At 35.0% G+C, this 20,859-nt stretch overlaps 1 protein-coding gene across 3 annotated transcripts in view; it reads right to left on the bottom strand.

Annotated features, from left to right (window-relative positions):
• atrnl1a (attractin-like 1a) overlaps window positions 1-20,859 on the bottom strand; it is a 473,626-nt gene that overhangs the window by 256,322 nt on the left and 196,445 nt on the right. For all 3 annotated transcript variants that reach the window (XM_073920776.1, XM_073920775.1, XM_073920777.1), the window contains exons 21-22: window positions 17,971-18,064; window positions 3,070-3,122 (exon numbers count right to left, since the gene is read on the bottom strand). In XM_073920776.1, the coding sequence (XP_073776877.1) occupies window positions 3,070-3,122; window positions 17,971-18,064 (147 nt within the window). The remainder of the gene's footprint in view (window positions 1-3,069; window positions 3,123-17,970; window positions 18,065-20,859) is intronic.

Raw genomic sequence — 20,859 nt, 5'->3', positions numbered from 1 at the left:
TGGAAACACAACTTTTACCGAACAAATCCCAGTATGCGCATTAAAAAGATCATGTGATTTTGTCATGAAGAGATCATGAAATTATAAAAATATGTGCGAATGGACAAACCAGCAGGCTGAGCACTTTATAAAACATCTGAAATGTTGTTTTGGTCATTCTAAAACGCCTTAATCCTTTCAGTATTAGTGTTATTATATTATTAATTACCTCCAAAATTAAGAACGTCTGTGCTCCGTGTCTGACGCCTTTAAACACCAACGCACATTCACTGCGTGTCAGGATTGCGTTCTGAGATGCAAGTCATTTATTAAATGAAGAAAAGATTCACACAGCTTCTCCTACCTCATCAAATTCCGATTTTGCTGTTGATATTTGGCGTCAGTTAATCAGGAAGCTTTGACTCATTGGATGGAAACGCTGCTTTATTCACACACCTTTTATTGCGATAATCCAGTTCTGTACATAAAGTTTATTGGCATTTTTGGATGGAAACATAGCTACAGTCACAGACCTTGTTGACAAGAACTGTCACTAAACTTCAGTAGTCTGAAGCATCTCAGTTTTTTACAATCCGACACAAAACAGAGCAAAATGACAAAGCAAGGCGTTTGTGCAGGCGAGTCGTGCCATCAATATTAGGCAAATCACAAACCTGTTTCATCATTAAAACAATAACACTAATATATATGTAAAGATGCTAAGAAATTACAGTCCCGAAAAAGTGTTGGTAAACGTGGACCATCTACAAGTATCAGCGCAACTACCCAGCAAATGGTCATCATTTTCGATAGACGTGCTTTATAGTATATGCTTCAGCACCAAAAAAAATCCATTAAAATGTTTTCACAGTTTCAATTCAATTTGTTTAATCAAGCACTGAAAGGAGTCTGAGATTACCCTGAAAGAACCTACTCAGTCTGAAAGATGGGAGAACTCTGAAACTCGTTGTGAGGCTCCCCGCATGTCTTGCCATGATGTGCGATATTTAAAATGGAAGTCTGCATAGGTCTATTTGTGCCGATCTGTCAGAATAAACTAGTTAAAACACCCACTTCTATAACCGAGATCTGCGCATAACAGGGTTTTATATGTCCCGCAAAATGGAATGTTAAGAGAGAGTCACTCTATAAGTTAAGGTAAACTGCACATATTTGATTATGTAATGCATAAAGTCGTGGAAGCGTCTCACAGCGGTTAGCATAACTTAACCTTTAAATATCCATGCTTAATCAGTTACTGATAAGGGCTATCAATTAAAGAGTTATCTACAATTAATAGATCATCAAGAAATCGTTAGCATCCCTAAATAAAAGAGGTAAAAGGATATTTCACCCTAAATTCACCACGCTCACAACTAAAAGGGCAGTTCATCCAAAACTGAAAAATCTTTCACCATTACCCTACCTTTTCTTGTTAAAAAACTGTTTTACCTTTTTTTCTGATGATTAACGTAAGGGCTAGGTCGGGCTGAAGCCCTTGATTGGCTGAAGAATTAATTTCCGCTTTTGACGTGGGAAACGCCTCCTTGTGTTATTCTTTCTCTTGTCGATAAAGTGAAGTATTCTTTTCAGTTTGTTGCTGTTCAAAAACAGTGACGGCAGTGCTAAACTGGGGCTCAGAGTGACTGTAGCCTATTCAGAATATTAAATAGCCTGTTATAGTCACCAATAAGGGTCGAAAGACGTTCTAATTTTCCCAGGACAGTCCTTTATTATGGCACTACCGCGAGAACCGTCCTGTCAAAGGTAGGCTAACCAAGCTCGTTGTAGAACAAAAAATAAAATTCAAACAGTCTTCATCATTGATAAACTTGTACATTTAGTAAAAGAAGCTGAGATAGGCGGAAACATACTGAATGGACTTATAACTTAAGCGATGTCTCGGCCGCGCAGTGGTTACTGGACTCAAACCGGCCCGTGCCTGCACAGTCCTTTCATCACACATTATAACCGAGACAGTGTGCGTTTAAATCAAATAGCCTTCACAAGCAGTTATCAAAACATTTATCCTTGCCAATTATCTATCTCAGGTAAATACTCTCGGTTATGCTTTGCAGTAAGTCTAACTGAACCAGTTAGAAAGCAAACTTTTTTAATGAATGTTTACTTTGCCCCTTTTATAAAAATTACAGTAATAATATGGAGCAATGAAATATTGGTGCTGACTGTCATTAGACAATATATCTGAACATAAATAAATAAATAAATTAGTTAATTAAATAAGGAGCCTTCAGTAACTTAGAAGACCACAATAAGCTATTATGTATCTTAGAAGCATGGATATTAAAGATATTATATCATTAAGGATTTATGGTCAGCTAAAGTTCTAAAGAACCATTTTAAAGGTAAACCTCTATTTAAAGAATTTATTATAAAGCAGTAATTTAAGAAGTATTGTAAATGTTTTTTTGTTTTGCTGATTTTGCAGCCTGTTTTGACTTTAAAGTTCATACATATATATATATATATATATATATATATATATATATATATATATATATATATATATATATATATATATATATATATATATATATATATATATATATATATATATATATTTACTTTTGTAAGGTAAAAAAATAAAAGGTGGGCCCTTGGATATGCTATAGCCCCAGGGCTCAATGTGTTCTTAATCCGGCCCTGAGTGTAAAGTCTTTGGTTGTTGAAAACTTAAACAGTAAATGCTAAAAAATGATTAAGATCTTTTGTTTATAATTTATTTAATGTATATTGTCAGACAGCTAAAACATTTTTGTGATAATTATTGATGTTGACTAAAAAAAAAAAAAAAAAAAAAATATATATATATATAGTTGTGGCTGGAAGGGCATCTGCTGTGTAAAACATATGCCTGGAATAGTTTGGCGGTTAATTCCTCTGTGGCGACCACTGAAATATAGACTAAGCCGAAGGAAAAATGAATGAAAGAAGACAAATAAAGTATAGAGGAAAAGAACAATACAATATCAAAAAATAAACTTACAAATACTGAGGTAGAACTGTGAAACATATCATCCAGTCATGTGTGTTTGTGTGTGCATGCGTGTGTGTTTCTGTGTAACTTACAGTAACATGTTCCTCTTAGTGGGTTGCCAAGATAGCGATTTTCAGAATCACATCTGCAGAAAATTAACAGAAAGAACAATACGTTTACAAACATGACAAGCGTAGAAAAACAAATCAGCCATGGAAACTAGTTCCATGCATCAACAGAAAATTTCAGCTGATTTCTCTGTAGGAACTATGCAATATCTTTTCATAAGGATAATGCACATTTAGAATGCTAATCTACAGCCTGTATGACTCTATAAATTGTACAAAATAATACAATTTCTATATAATTTGTGATAAGCAGCTAGTTACTTCAAACAATCAGTTTCTTTTCCACCTGACACTTTATTTAAGCCCCATCTTACAAGAACTCAATAAGGAAAACGATGTTTACTATAAATGTTCCACAATCATGTTGCACTGCTTGCTTCAACCTTAAATAAATCTTTTGCACTATATTCAACCATAAAAACCTCTGCTACACAATAGCCTGCACATCATTGTTCAGTATTTCAGTAAAAGTACTTGTATAGCCTGTTTTATGTTTAGCCTATGTTACTGTCAACTATGTTATGGTTTAAAGCAGAGGTGTCGAAACTCGATCCTGAAGGGTCGGTGTCCTGCATAGTTTAGCTCCAACTTCCTTCAGCACACATGCCTAGAAGTTTTTTAGTATAAAGGGCTTGATTAGCTGGTTCAGGTGTGTTTAATTGGGGTTGGAACTAAAATATGCGGAGTTTCCAAGCAAAAATATTAAGCATCTCCGCTGTGTTTACAGCCACTAATGATTAGAATGGTTTCATGAGCATCAAGCCAACATATGATTCCAGTGATTTGACACTAAAACATAAATACTGATGCTGAAAATGAGTTGCCATCACATCAATATATTATATTTCAATACATTGCAATGCATACAATTCAAAATATAAATATATAAATAAAGACAACCTCTGTGAGTTTAAGAAATAAAACTTGTTTGATATCATGCAGTCAAACAGCAATGCTTTTGTGTCAAGTGTTGTGCTGTTGTTTTGTTAAACCACACAGAGCTGTGTGGTGGTATTCTTTATGCTGCAGGTAGTATATTCTTAGCCGCGCTTGAGCTGATTATTGTGGACGGGCCGTCAGGTGCCCCGCTCTGAAGAGGCCCGAAGAGGAGGATGAGACCACACTTCTGATCAACTCAGACTGACAAACCAAACAAAACCCTTTATGCTGTGCCAAAAGCAACTATCGCTTACTCTCTCAGGATCACAGAGGCGAGCAAAGCCCAGCATGAGTGGAATACACTCCATAAACACACCATTTTCTAAGAGATTGAGAAACATGCATCCATTTAAGCAGTAATGCACTGTAGAGAAAATTATTTTGGAAGTTTTTGGATCAAGGTCGAAGGTGTAGATGGGGTTTTTAAAAGCTTTTTTTCATGACCTTTTTGTATCACCATATTCAGTCGAGATTGTACGAGAAAAATGTAAGAAAGAAAAGACCACAGTGGCATGTCTGGTTTAGTTTAAAGCACTCATTGCTGGCATGTAAACACTGGCTGTTTATTATTCACCTCATGCTACAGAAGCAGCGAGTTCATGTGTGTGTATTCAGATCCCAATAAACACACAGATGGATGGATAGACCAGCAGGGCAAACACAAATGATTAATCACCAAATTGCCCTTTGAAGTGGAGAAGTGGCCGAGGGCATGAGAAAGAGACTGGCATCAAAGTCAGCATAAATTCGATAAAAACAGCTTTGTTCTATTTATATATGCTGTTAAATGTCATTTAATACTGCATTTAATATGAGCATTTGTAGGGATGTAAATCTGATGTTTTGTCATATGATATTGATAATTTTGGCCATGTGACATTTCTCAATAGTTCAAAATACAATTTTGCTTCAATTTGATTCAGTGGAATATCAATAGATGCATTGACATAAATTATATTGGTATATATATTTTTATATATATATATATATATATATATATATATATATATATATATATATATATATATATATATATATACCGGCCATTTTATTAGGTACACCATACTAGTACAGCATTGGACCCCCTTTTGCCTGCATGGCATAGATACAACAAAGTACTAGAAATATTTCTTAGAGATTTTGGACTAATGGGCCTAAAGGGCCACACTGTGGGGGAAACACTGTGGGGGGACAAATTTGTTAGTATAATGAACCACGATAGTCATCCCCTTTATGATACAGTCCAAGCGTGTGCAAGCTCTTTTAGTACAAGATTAATTCAACCCCGGTGCTACAGAGAAAGATACAGGAAGTCGTTTTTTACCAACTGTGATCAGATTGTATAACCAAAGTCATACCAGATGAATTGTGCTGAACTTGAATTAGATATTGGATATGAACAAGTGTTTACTCGTTGTTTTTGGAACCAAGGTGTGCAGTATGAAATGTAATCTTATTATTGTTTTTATATGTATGTAACTTATTTATCTATTTTTAGTATGGAGAGCTCTGCTGAGACATGTGAATTTCCCTCCAGGGATTAATAAAGTCAAACTAACTAACTAACTAACTAAACCGGAGCACCCGGAGGAAACCCAAGCGAACGCAGGGAGAACATGCAAACTCCACACAGAAACACCAACTGAGTCGAGGATCGAACCCAGAGACCTTCTTGCTGTGAGACGACAGCACTACCTACTGCGCAACTGCGTCGCCAGGTAAAAATACTAATATACTATACTCAAACTAATATTTATAGAGGTACCAATGTTTTATGCAAATCACTGACACAATATATAGTTTAACAATACAATAATAGATACATTATATTATTAGATCAGTATATATATATATATATATATATATATATATATATATATATATATATATATATATATATATATATATATATATATATGCTATATATACATATATGCTATATATATATATATATATATATATATATATATATATATATATATATATATATATATATATATATATAWWAATATATATATAAATTTATCCATTTGAATGTATTATTACACTCTGAGGACCGTTATGCAGATGATGCTACACAGACTGTGTGAATAAAAGCACGTGCAGAAAGCACTGTTCATGTTTTCATCATGTATAACAGTCGTGATCATTAGCTGTACTGGTGCTCAGTAAGAATAAGGAAATGACAGATATGCTGTTCCGAAATAAAGTTGGGACTCATGAATGCTGTTTTGCTAGATTGCCCGGTCCCGCTCAAATTACACCACAGTTCCTGACTACTACAAAATTTTATCTTGGAAATGTATTCCCGTGTCGCAAGAAATCTGGTCGTTACATGTACACATTACATGTACACATCCAAATATAATTCAAAAAACCTTTTCATTAATTTCAACATTTGACTTTGATCATGACAGATTAAGCTTAGTTGTGCAACAGTTTTTTTAGCTCCTTGAAATTTGTTAGGATATGTTTTATGTGTCATTTATGTGGCATTGTTGCTCATCCTGCATTTCTTTTCATTAAATTGTGTATTTTGTTGATTTATTTTTCTTTTTTTTAAAGCACGTATTTCAACATAACTGCCAGAGATGAATGCAAATGCCAGGTATTTTTTCCAGGTTTAACTGACTTCTTTGCTATTGAACGACAGCAAATTAAAGCAAGTGAACCCAGTTCAGAACAACATGAGGTCCAAAAAAAAAAAAAGAAGTGTAAGAGAAAGACATAACAAGACAAGGACTGAGAGAACAAATAAAGGGATGGAAAATGAAAACAGCAGGTGTCAGACAATGGGCATGCCCTCTAGTCATCTGTCTAGTCCTACTGCTCTCTTAGTTTGAAAGGAAAGAAAGATGAGAAACAGGTGAGAGAGGAAAAGAGTGTTTCTCTAACTGCCCACTGTTGATCCTTCCAGCCACACAGCGACGGACCCTCAAACCTGACTAAATAAACAGTGTGTGTGTGTGGTGTCTCCTTGCAGGAGACCGAATTAGCAGATAAATCCTCCGAGTGCCACATTTCACACTGAGACAGCTACATGTGTGTGTGAGAGTCTCACAATAACACACGCGATTGTTGCTTGCGGGGTTTAAGCGTTCTCGCTTGAGTGCTCCTCAGGAGGGCCTGTCTAATTAAATAGCGGCTTCCTCATGGAGGAACACACACACACACACACAACTCTCAACATTACAAAAAGGGATATTACATTGATATGAAATTAAAAATCATAACAGCCAAAAATTATATTTTATTAAAGTAATAATAAGTAGCTTGAAACAAACTTTGATGTTGGCTTGACAAATGTTGAAATAACCAGGTAAATTTAAATGGTAGGGTTGATATGTATTATTAGTATGTGTACAGAATGCTAGGGCAACCAAAATAAGTCATATAAAGTAATTAATTACCTCATCTCATTTGTAATTAACTTTAAAAAAAAAAAAAATCAAGTTTGCTGAATGATTTAATGCAAAAGTAATAGTTAAGATTGATGGTTTACGGTTTGAATTTCTCCCATGTCTTATACTTTATTGTACTTTGTTTCAATATATACTGTATGATATTCAAGTACCAAACTGATGCAACCATTCACAAAGATCATATTAACACTACTACAAATTCACACAACAATTCAGTACAAACATATACGTTTTTAATAACTTTCAGATTCAGTTATTGCCAGTCTGTTTAGCTATTTTTGCTCTCCCAAAGAAAATGAGTCAGAATGATGACACTGGGACTTTCCTTAAAGTGCAATGTCTTTGAATGAATCTTTTAAATGAATAATTTACCAGCTCTGTTTTTTTGCTCCTGAATGAACATATTTTAGTCATTTTTATGTCTAGAAAGTAGAAAAAAAAAAGAAAAAAAAAGAAAACTAAACAAAGTTATCTTAAAAGTGCAGTAAGTGATTGTCTTCACAAACTATTTTTTGTGCTGGTTGAAAGTCTCTTCACATTCTTCAACAATGACAACCTGTGAAGCGCTCTCTATATTGTTTACTATCCTACTCTGAATATTCACTCTGGGGTAGCATGCAAACATAGCATAGCAAGAAATATACCCAATAGCATAGCAAAATATCATCCAAAATGAATAATTAAATGATAATTTCATTAATCATAATCACTTATACAGAACATTTGTTTTAAACATTCACTAGTTTGCACTCTAGTGAGCTTAAACATTAGGAGCTACCTGCCATCCTTTTGCGAGCTAAAAAAACAACAACATAAGCTTCCCAATTTTTTTCCTCATTTAAACAAATAAACAATAGAAAACGAAACAAAAAGTACAGAACGGAGCACACAGTGAGGATAAATAGTTAGCAAGATATGGTATGAGATGTGAAAATAAAATAAAATAAAATAATAAAATAAAATAAAATAAAATAAAATAAAATAAAATAATAAATTAAAATAAAATAAGTGCAGATTATTGTGGTTCAGTGAGCATTTACAATGTAGATGCAAATTAGTTTCAGAGTCGTAGTTCATATCAATTTGTTTGTTCCAGGGGAAAAATACTGGAGTTCCTGGTTCACTGAGTGTCATATTTATGACTGAACCTAAAGACAAAATACTTTTTATGTGTATATGCTGTGTGCAACTGGGTTGAATACTTGCTGTATATTTGCATGTGTGCTAGTATTTTTATTAGCTGTGAACTCGAGAAAAACGCATAAAATGTGAAAAGGATTTAAAACAATGGCAAGAATTCCAGTCATATACAAATAAAAAAACTGCTGCAAGAAGACATTTCAATGCTTGGATTGCAATAAACAGCACTGTGAATACAGCATTACCAACCTTAACTTGACAAAAAAATAAATAATAATAAAATAAAATAAATAAATAAATAAATAAATAAATAAATAAATAAATAAATAAATAAATAAATAAATAAACTAATTATTAATAATAATAATAATAATAATAATAATAATAATAATAATAATAATAATAATAATAATAATAATAATAATTTTAGAGCAACCGGACAAATGTTCTAACTTCAAAATTATTCAAAAACCAAAGGAAAAAAAAACAGCTTTGTCTAATAATGGCATTACAACTGTTGATATATCCATTTTATGCCTTTTTTTTCAATGATTATTCCATGCCTCTAGTGGATGAGGAAGCTCAAGTCAGCCGACAGGGATTTTCCGCTTTTAATGTTCAGGTCATTGCAGCACTGAAATGAGATTGCCGGTTTTGTTCAGGCTAACTCGACTAAGGTAACTTTCTAACCTTAGAAAGGATTAGCTAAAGATAAGAAATGATTTTGTAAAATAAGAATCTCAAATCAAGTTAAGATTTGCTTCCGCAATATGAATTAGCAAAAAATCTAAGATAAAAAACTTGTAATACATCTCAGATATGCTTGAGCATTCTTTCCTTTTTACAACACAGGCTAAATATTATTACGTACCCCTATAACCATATTTGGAGATTACGCAATACGTCCCAGGAGGTATGGTTTTTTGCAGATTTTGTTTTTGCGAATCCACTAGAGGGCGCTGCCCTCGCACCTTTGCCATTCACACCTTTGCCATTCGCACCTGCTCTTCTCGATTAAATTCATTAGAGGCCAATGTTGACTGACTGACCAACTGACTGACTGACCAACTGACTGACTGACTGACTGATACCCCCATTCACTCCCTTCCCTGAACCCAACCAATGGTGTTTCCAAAAGCGCCAATTGACAGTGATTTAAAAAGCAATCCAGAAAAAAGAAAAGCCCTTGTGTCAGTCTAAGTTTTATCACATTCTCAACCTGTTATTTACTTGATTATTTTATCTTTGCCTTTTGTTTATGTTTTACCTGCTTTCTGGAACTGTCTTTTGCCTGACTCAAACGCCTCTTGTCGCGGTCAACTCTTCTCTGCGTCTCAAGTCCGCCAAAGTACATGGCGAGCTACTAGGCAAACTAGTAAAAGAGGAAAAGCTGTCCACAAGGAGTCAAGTGGTCAGCTAGTAGCGTGAAAAGAAACAGAAGCTGTAGCAGTATCACAAAAGTATCACAATATAGCATTCTTTTTAAAGACAAAAGGCAGCCATACACGTTGCTCTGGCTACAAAATTTGTGGTCTACAGAAATGTATACGGGGAACATTTTCACAACGAGTCTGTGTTGGCTTTTTAGGTTGCCTGTGTTTGAACATTGAATAATTTGTTTAGATGTCAATGTCCATGATAATCTTAACTAAACCAAAACTCTGTCCACCGGCACTCACACTTATTCAAATGATCTGCACTAACAGAGCAATTTTATTTTAAATCCAACCAAACTTGCAGAGTGCTATAGCACACTAACTGAAAGTGCACTGTTATATGGCAAAATATCACACGCAAACATCAGCAGCTAAACGCAACATCCATACCAGGTGGATCAAGCTGAGAGGAACTCTGTGTTCGTGAACTACCTTTCCGTCCTCTACCAGCTTCTAAACGAGAAGCAGATCTTCGTCTCTCCCGCCGTGCACAACAGACAGCTCAGCTCATTACAGGAAACAGGCTAAAACAGGCCACGGGCCACCTGCTAGCTCCCTCTCTTTCTCCCTTCAATCTGTCTTTTTCTTGATCTGTCTTTCGCTCTCATTTTATTTTCTCACACTCTCTCCTTCTGACTCTCGCCCTTCCTTGCGCTTTCAAACACAAAGACACAAAGCAACAAAGAGGAAAGCACCTTGAAAGAGACCTTGCCGTGCACTGTCTCACAGATTCTAGAGACTCACTTACTTTGTGCCACTCTCTTTCTCTATATATATCACTAGTTGAATTCCTTGTCATGCAGAGTTGACTGCTTTCAAAATAGCACTGAAGGGGAAAAAAAGCATTTATGAGCCGTGACCCGGCAGACCCATAGAGGAAGATATTATAAATGAGATGGCTTTAATATCTCAATTGTCTCTCCTAAATGGTAGTGCAGTAAGAGCAACTGGACAAATGTTTTAGCTTTACTCAACACATTCTTTCAAAAGATTTTCTGATCTTATTAAAATTACCCAAAACTTTGAGAGAAAAAAATGTCTAATTATATTTCATTGAAACTGAATTGTACTGCACATATTTCATGGTTTACGTTTGTAGACACTAAAATAAATCACTCATATTTGCTTCTGTCACTTCTCTGCTGCTATTAAAGCTTTTTCTGAACGTTTTTGTCCATTAGGTCTAGGTACATGCAGGAATTTGCTCCAATTGCAGCCACCAAATTAGCCATTATTTTTAATCAAAAGAGACGTAGGTGTGTTATCCAAGCATTAATGCAAGGAAAGCCCATTTTACTAGGGTGCAGCCATAAATGAGGGTGTTTCTGGGAGCTTATAAAACACAACTTCACGGGAACTGTGGATTCAGAATTTCTGGATGAATAGATTCAACTTTTTTGAGTAGTGCAATGTAATAGGATATATTAGTAGCACCTGCTGCTTCATGACCAAGGGAAACAGTTTCTACAAATAAACATAATAGTATCGTTAAAGAAAGATCATGTGACTTTTTAATATGCACGGCGACCTTTAAATGACCTTTAAATTTGTTCCCAAACCCCTCCTAAGCGCGATGCTAATCTGCACTGATTGGTGTGAGACAGAGAGAAATGCCCACCACGACTTGTCAACATTGCTGAGGTAGCCAGAGTGCATGCAAAGTATATGTGTGAGACCAATGCAGGAGTGCATTAAAGCAATGCAGTTAAACACCAGCATATTGCTCTATTCTTAACCAATGACACACATTCAGTATTAATACACAGTTGCAAAAGATGAGCTATTTAAAAACTTGAGAACCACACATGTGTAGGAACAGCTGAAGATGGCCATAGCAACGTCAAAAGGCAAAGGATCGAGAGCTCACAAACGCCTTTAAATCCGTAAAGAAAGCAGCACACGTCACATTTTCAATGTGACAAGATATGAGAATATAAAGAGTTAACGAGATACAGTACAAGCCGCGTGGAGCGATTACAAGTAACAAAACACAATTAAATACACATTTTGCAAGCTAGAGAAAACAAGGAGGCAACCATTTTAATCGGACTTACATTTTTGAACTGGAGGAAGAAACTGATCCATGAACTGTGTACTGTGAACTGATAAAGTTTCTTAAAGTTTAGCTCTGTCTAGTCCCATTCATCAATAGTCTTTTCTAATCCTTCATTTAACAAATGGCCACGAATCCCCTGTTGCAGGATATATTATTGCATTAACCCTCTACCGCACGCAGTATGATAAACCTGTAAAAAAAAAATTAAAAATACTTGACTGTTTTTCTTTTCTTAAAATGGCTTAACTTGAAGTGCTGTAAAAAAAATTTGGAAAAAAGTCTTTAAGGTACTTTATGAAATGTTGCCACATGGCAACAACTTCCAACAGTGGATCTACCTGAGAAATTTCAAAATTAAAACTTTCCTTATAATTAATATATATATATATATATATATATATATATATATATATATATATATATATATATATATATATATATATATATATATATATATATATATATATATATATATATAATTTTTTTTTTTTTTTTTTTTTTTTATAATTTAATTAGTGTTGCAGCACTATGAGCTTTAACTCAGAACTTATCAATAACACCTTAAACATACTTTACCACAATTCATATTCTAACATCTTTTATTAATTCTATTCTTTTTTTGCTGAATATTATTGAAAACAATCATAATATTGTATTATCATGTATACAGTAAATATAAATATTATCTCCAGTAAATATTATAACAAATAAATAACAAGTCTAGCATATAGCTACTAGCTAACAATGGTTATATTTATTATACTATATACTATACTACGCCTGTCTTATTTGCATCTGAGCTAACTTACCTGAACTCACTCTATCAAATGTCCAGTCTGCATCCTTCTTATGGTCACTAAAACCCATCTCACCCTCACTTTCATCTGCAGGAATAGCCAGTTCTGTCCTTTTCTTCTTTATATTACCATAGAACATGGTGGTGCTCGCTAATACACTGTTCCCTGTATTGATATCTATTCAAAAGTAGTATTGCCATTAAAACTAGATTTTATCCATAATGAAAATGCCATTAACATATGAATAATCAACATTATATTTTTACCATTCATGTTGTTATTGCTACAACTTAAAAGTTCACAGCTCACCTTGCTAGCTCGCTAACCCATTGCAGTATTTTTTATTTTTATTTTTATTTTTTTTGGAGGTTCAGAACTTTATTCAGGCTTCCAGAAAGGCACTAAACTCAAAATGAAGGAGGATAGATGAGTCTGAGGAGGAAAATACACATGGTGGTACAAATGAAACATTCCAGATACACACAACACAACGGCACTCCATTGCAGTATTGCGTCTTCCACTACTGTACAGTGTTGCCATTTGGTAACACACATTTGATCGATTTACAAAAAACTAATTTGGTTTAAAAAGTTTTGAGTTGTGAATATGTCATCATAACTTACTGGAGGTGATGTTTCAGGTTTTTTTGTGGATCTGACATAATTTGATCCTTTGTTTTTATTGACGTTTACATTTGCATTTAGCAACTACTCACAATAAATGCCAGTCTGTAAGAAATTGTGCTACAGAAAAACACAGCATGTCATGTGACTTAACCAAAGCACATCATTGGCTACTCTAAGGTCTTCTCTTTCCAACAAAAAAATAATATGTTGGTCTTAAAGAAACAGTGGCAGGGAAATGAGCATGCGTATCATGTTACCAAATGGTTACGCCGAGCAGTAGAGGGTTAATCACCAGAATGTTCATTTATTAATGTTCACTCATCTTCATTCATGATTAGTCTCACACAGTAGAGCTGAAGATCTTTGGCTGAACCTGACGGGACTCGGCGGGACCCAATGGGTTCGGGTAAATTCTGGCTAATTTTTATCATTTTAGACGGGGTCGGGCCAGGCTTGGGCTTGCATGGTAAATGAACAGTCATTGTGATGCATTTCGATTAGCACGAGAAAGTAATCAAATCGTTTGTTACAACATTGAAATCCATCCCTGCAAAGGTGAAACAAATGATGACGGAGAAGTCAAAAAGAGTGAATTTTGACTGCGGTCAAAAAAGCTGTCGATCAAAATGTTTTTTGTCAGCCTCGGGCCGAATTCTGTTGGGCTCGGGCCCTACCAGGCCTAACGTTTATGGCCCTATTACAGCTCTACCACACACACCTGCAGACTGCAAGCATTTGAACAGAAAGTCACGTTCAAGCTCTTCATGTTTGGTATTGTTTCGTGTCGAAGCCGATGCGAACAGGAAAAAGATCCGGACAAATGAGTCTAATCTTTTTTTTTATCTATATTTTTAAACAGGGTGCACTTTCAGATTTAAACATCCCCTGTATGTTTTCATTCACCTAGAGCTGTGTTGCACGCTGCACGAAAGGTAATTTTCAAAAACCTATAATAGGGGCTCTTTAAGAAATGTGCCTATCAACTTGCTGAATCTATGACATTTAAGGTAGTAGTGACACTAATTGATATTAGCAAGTTAGTAAGTGCACTTCATTGTTACAGTCGGTAAACTCTATCAACAGAATGTAAAACAAACAGTAAGAGTGCTTAAAGGTTTTGTACTTGTGTGGCCTTTCAGTATTCCAAAATACAAATGCAGAAGACATGTTATTAACAAAAACACAAAAGACAAACGATCTCTCAAAACACATAAACTCACAGCTGTTGGGCCAGTTTACTTGGCTCGTTTCACTGAACACATAAACAGGCACATCTGACGATAAAATGGGGCACGGATAAATATGCAGAGCCAGAAATTCAGACGTAAACATCCAGACTCAAATACAAACCAAAAATGAGAGCAGATACATTCTCATATCCGTTTGCAAATCTGCACGCAGACAGTAGGGGGGCTCCATTAACGGGTCTGAGATGGATCCATCAATGTGTCCAACAAACAGTTTCATTACTATTGCATGCAATTTGATTAATAAATCATTCATTTAGAGGATCATGGTCATTACTGAAGAACGGTTGTTGAGGTGTTATGTGATTCAGCATTCAGGATGTAAGTCTCAAACACTCATCTGCCATCGTTCAGGATGGGTGAATCACCGTCTTTAATCACCTCAACGGTTTCCATGGGGATGTGAAAGTACATTTGAGTGCTTGTCACTTTATGCACGTAAACTTGGTGACTATGCAACCACAAGTGGACAAAAAATAAAAAATAAAAAAGGTTGACTTAAGATGCTGGTTTGTAGATAGTCTAGCTGGTGAAGCTGGTTAATAAGAACCTGATGAGATAGAAAGCTTGATAAATGCAAATTTGATGATGTGTAACATTCTTATCTACTAATAAGAGTCAATTATAGTGTAGTTTCAGTTTGATTGAAATGTTTTACTAAATTTAAATCTATTGTAGAGAATGTCATGTCCAAAATCAGTGCAGACATGTATGGGAATGTGGATAAATCTTTTAGAAAATTACATTACATCTTTCTTTCTTTCTTTCTTTCTTTCTTTTTCTTTCTTTCTTTCTTTCTTTCTTTCTTTCTTTCTTTCTTTCTTTCTTTCTTTCTTTCTTTCTTTTTTTCTTTCTTTCTTTCTTTCTTTCTTTCCTTCCTCCCTTCCTTCTTTCCTTTTTCTCATGGTCCTTTATAAAATGAATTATTTTTAATAGGGATGTTCTAAATATTAAGACCATATCGGTCTACTTTTCATTCAGTCATTATTGGGTATTTACTTTTTTAAATTTTACCTTATTTATCTTGGATTTATATTTTCATACTTAAAGAATAGTTCATTCAAATGTGAAACTGTCTGCACTATTTACGCACACTCAAGTGGTTTCAAACCTTTTTGTTTTTTGATTCCTCTTGATTGCTAAAGAAAATAGCTTGAAGTAAGCTGAAAAAATGTAACCATTGAAAGCTGAAACTGTATTTATACATACAGACTATGCTGACAAACTCTCAATTTTAGGTTAAAGCATCTGTCATGTTCTCAATTAGTCAGTTAAAGTGGAAGTGAAGCAGTCAGTTCAGTTTACATTATTTTGCTAAATGATTTCCACTTAAATTAATATATATATATATATATATATATATATATATATATATATATATATATATATATATATATATATATATATATATATATATATATATATATATATATATATATATATATATAACAAACTCGATTAATTTAACAATTTTGATTATTTTGATATTTTAGTGCAAGGGGCACCATCTTGGGATATTTGCTGTGTCTGATGTCACGGGTTGGTTCCCTGAGCTAAACAGACACAGTGACAGTAATGGACTGACCATGGAGACTGCAAAGCTTAATTTATCCCAATGTGTCAGGTTGTGGATGTGGAGCTGGAGCTAATACAAGCATCAAAGTTGTGTCTATTATAAAAAAACTACATTTATTCTTTTTTTTTATTATTATTACCAATTGTTTGATGTGCTTTCGCTAACTTCAACAAGGTCCAGTGCTTAATGTAATGGCGCGGGTACTTTAACTTTTCACTACTATAGCCCTCACCTCTGTTTTTTTTTTTTTTTTTTTACATTGCAGGTTTTTACTTTCTTCATAAAGAATGTTGAGAGATCAATAATATGTCTCAACATAATCCACACAGATGTGACTTATTAAAGCATGAAGTCATGTGTTTTAATTGTTTAATTGGACCAAAGTACATCAAACTAATGCTATTTAAAAATAAAATCGAAAACATATAATACTTTTATTTGTATGAGCAATATGACACGAGTAGCAGTGTGATGTGGCTGTATATTAGTACTAGTGGGTGGCGTACCAGTGATGATATACAGCCAAATCGCACTGCTATAAGTGTGATAGTGTGTTTATACAACAGTTTGATGGCATGATCCTGTATAAAAAAAGAAAATCAAACACGGAGAGTCTCAAAACCCTTTTGTGAGAGGAACTGTTTTTTTTTTTCGCCATTCCCTCACATCTGCGGCTGAACTGCAGAAACTAACGTCACTATATAACAGAATAACGTCAAAATAACAGAAGCAGCAGTTATAACTAAAAAATAAAATTCTAACCAGAGCCTACTGTATGAGTCATGTCAGTGTACTGTAACACAGTAAACAAACCTACATGTACATCCGCTCCACTGCCATGTGATGTGCAGCATGAGCGAAACATCAACAAGGACAGCAATCACCTCATTGAGCAGCACCAACAAACAAGACAAATCCATACATGCCATTCAGGTATGCATTGGAAGTTACAGAACTTGCGTGCCATCTAACTATCCACCCACAGGTTACACAAGTGCTATTTAATTTTTTTTAAAGATGCAGGGTGGGTAGAAAAGAGAAACTTTTGAGAAGTCAGCCTAAGTCCTGGGGAACTCATTACTGCTTAATACATTATCAGTGCCAGTGGCGGTGGAGCAGCCTGTTACAAACACATCCACACAGCATTTTGTCTTTATAGACTTCAGTATGTACACACTGACACACAGACACACAGACACACAGACACACACACACACACACACACACACACACACACACACACACACACACACACACACACACACACACACACACACACACAGGGCACAGTGTCAGCCCCAAAAGTGCTATTTAAGCCACTGATAAGTTCCCTTAGCCACTATGAACAGGGGGCTTGCTGACACAGCACAGCAGAGGTTGCCATTAAAATTAATGTCCTGGGATTAGAAAGACACTTAGGTGGGAATTAATACCACAGAACATTATGAGAGGGTTAAACATGTGAAGTGAATGAGCTATGATGCCAATGAGAGCACGATAATGTGAGGAAACGTTGTGTTCAGTTGAAGGGTTTGTGTGTGTGTGTGTGTGTGTGTGTGTGTGTGTCACTCACTCTCTGAATGACAGAATGCAGGGAAGATGATGGGTAATGCGGAGATACTCACAGCTGGCACTGGTCTCCTTTGACCCCTTTAGTGGTACAGTAGCATTTCCCTGAGCTGGAGTGGCAGACGTTGGCATGGTTGTTACATCTGCAGGCTGAGGAGAAGACATAAAGGGAAGAAGTGTGTTAAAAAAATAGTTCACTCCAAAATAAATTCTGTAGACAATTATTCAAACGCATGTTGTTTCAAAACTGAAATGCTATTGTCATCACTGTTAATGTAAACTCATTAATATAAACTTTTGATTCCCAACTGAGGCCTGTTCCACAAAATGAGCTAAACAAACTCTGGGTTTACAAAACCAGCATATCCAAACTGGTTACAACCAGGTTACAGGGTTTCACAAAGCTTGCTAGAAACTGTCTCTGTTAGCTCAGGGTTTATCACACAGTTTGTGTTTAACTCTGGATCATATGCACTTGAAAGTGTGACACATGCACATGTGAGACAGCCAGCAATTCATTTACCTGTTGAAGATTAAGAGATAACATTTACAGAAATATAATGCATTTACAAGGCAGAAATAAACACTGCTGGTGCAGCGAAAGTCTGAGTAGGCAACTTAAAGAAAATATGATTAGATCATGCTAATCAATCTTATATTGTAATAATTTAGGTTCACAAAGAGCTCTAAAGTCATGTATTTAAGCAACTTCATTTTAATATTTAAATGTAAATCTTAATATAAAGCCAGGGTTGACATGGTGGCTCAGTGATTTGCACTGTCGCATTACAGCAAGAAGGTCACTGGTTTGAGTCCCGGCTGGGCGAGTTGTTGTTTCTGTGTGGAGTTTGCATGTTCTCTCAGTGATCAGGTGGGTTTTCTCCGAGTGCTCTGGTTTCCCCCACGGTGAAAAGACATATAGGTGAATTGAATAAACAAAATTGGCCAGTGTATGAGTGCATGTGTGATTATGAGACTGAATGCGTGTTTCCCAGTACTGGGTTGCGACTGGAAGGGCATCTGCTGCATTCCACATATGCTGGAATAGTTGGTGGTTCATTCTGCTGTGGCATCCCCTGATAAATAAGGGACTAAGCCGAATGAAAATGAATGAAAGAATTTAAAGCCATTATTATTAACTAGGGCTGCACAATATATGGTTTCAGCATTGATATCGCAATGTGTCTCATCGCATAGATGTGCAATGTTTAGTTGACTTTGCAGTGTATTTTTTTTTACATTTACATATACAAAATCATAAGCATGCACTGCTTTTTTAACTTTTATCTTGGCTTTATTGCATACATCAATGCTTGTAGTTTCTTTGTTACATTTTATGCATGATTCCCCCCCCCTGCAGAATCATCCCAATCAATCAAAATTAATACATTTGATTTGACTTTAGAGACCAGATCTCATTATTAGCTAGTTGCCTATTAGCATGCATGTTTTTTTTGAGATACTGGCTGCTTATTAATACTTATAAACTACAAATTCTGCTAATCCTGTTCTACATTCCGAACCCAATACCCGAACTACCTTTATATCCATTATTAAGAAAATTAAAAGTTTATTAAAGCAAAAGTCATATTAATTATTTGCTGTTACCAAGAATTTAACCTGACTATATATATTTTTTTACAAATAGTACTAATCAATCATTTGGTGAAATTTTATAGATAGATTATATCAAAATATATCGCAGAAAAATAAAATACCACAATGTCAGATTTTTCTTTTTCGTGCAGCCCTTTAATAACAATTAACAATTTGAAGTTATCAGAATATATAATATAAAGCATAAATGACTATAATAATATAAATCAATAATTAGCAACATAATAATATAATTAGCATTAAATGCAAAAAGATTAGCAAAATGCTTTTGTTGCGGCTCAAAATGCTTTTTGGCACAATTACCAGCCATCTAATCCTGGCATGATCACTGGTAAACATGCAAATCGCTCAAGGACTAAAAATATGCCGGTATATAGACAACAAGTTCCAGTCATGCACCACACACACACACCTGTTTCTCCTTTGGAGGATTACACAGACTCACGGCTGGGAGCTGCTCATGAACTGATTACAAGGACTATTTTTACAGCATGCGCACACACACATACACACACACACACACACACACATATACATACATACAAACATGCACATATATACATACATACATGCACATACACACAGACATTTCAGTGCTTAGTCTTGTTATACTGTATGTTAATATTACGACGTGTTTTCCTTGCCTTTCGCTGCCTTGCTGGTTTTGATTCTCACTTTGTTTTGTTTGTTTTACTATTTATTCTTGTTTGATGCCTGTCTTCTGACCACTCGCCTGTTATTTGTTTACGACTCTGGGTTATCTGCATATACCTGTATGCCCCTATGTTGACTGCTGCCTGTCTGACGATTCTGTTTAATCAACCTGCGTTTGGATCCGCACTTCCTTTGTCAGCGTCCACCTCACATTACAATTTTAGTCTAAAAAGCTTTAGTTTGGAGCAAAAAGACTGGGAGTGGCTTAATGTGTCAAATAAACATAACTTTACTTGCAATCTCTAACCCAAAATAAACCCAAACTGGCTTTGTGCAACATGTCTCTGTACATGCTATGAGGCTTGATGGACTAAAAATATACTTTTTTTATTTATATGCGAAAGTAGGAAACATTGTTTACGAGACAGCTTAGGTCAGATTTGTTTTGTAATATTTTATTAATATGTGAATTTGACAAGCATTATTTGAGATTAAAATAGCATTAAGTAAATAGGATTTAGTCTTGCATGACTGAAATGCTGCCCAGAGGCATAGTAAATACGGCCACAGTGTGAACTGACTTTTCTTGAGGAGAAAAAAAAAAAAAAACTGAACAGTAAGTAACTTGAAACTCTGAGACAAAACATTGATTTGGACTTAACCGACCTATTCAT

The sequence above is a fragment of the Danio rerio genome, chromosome 13 (genome assembly GCF_049306965.1).
Source record: "Danio rerio strain Tuebingen ecotype United States chromosome 13, GRCz12tu, whole genome shotgun sequence".
NCBI lineage: Eukaryota > Metazoa > Chordata > Actinopteri > Cypriniformes > Danionidae > Danio > Danio rerio.
Note: the sequence above shows the minus strand (reverse complement) of the source record. Positions and strands in the feature narration are given on the sequence as shown.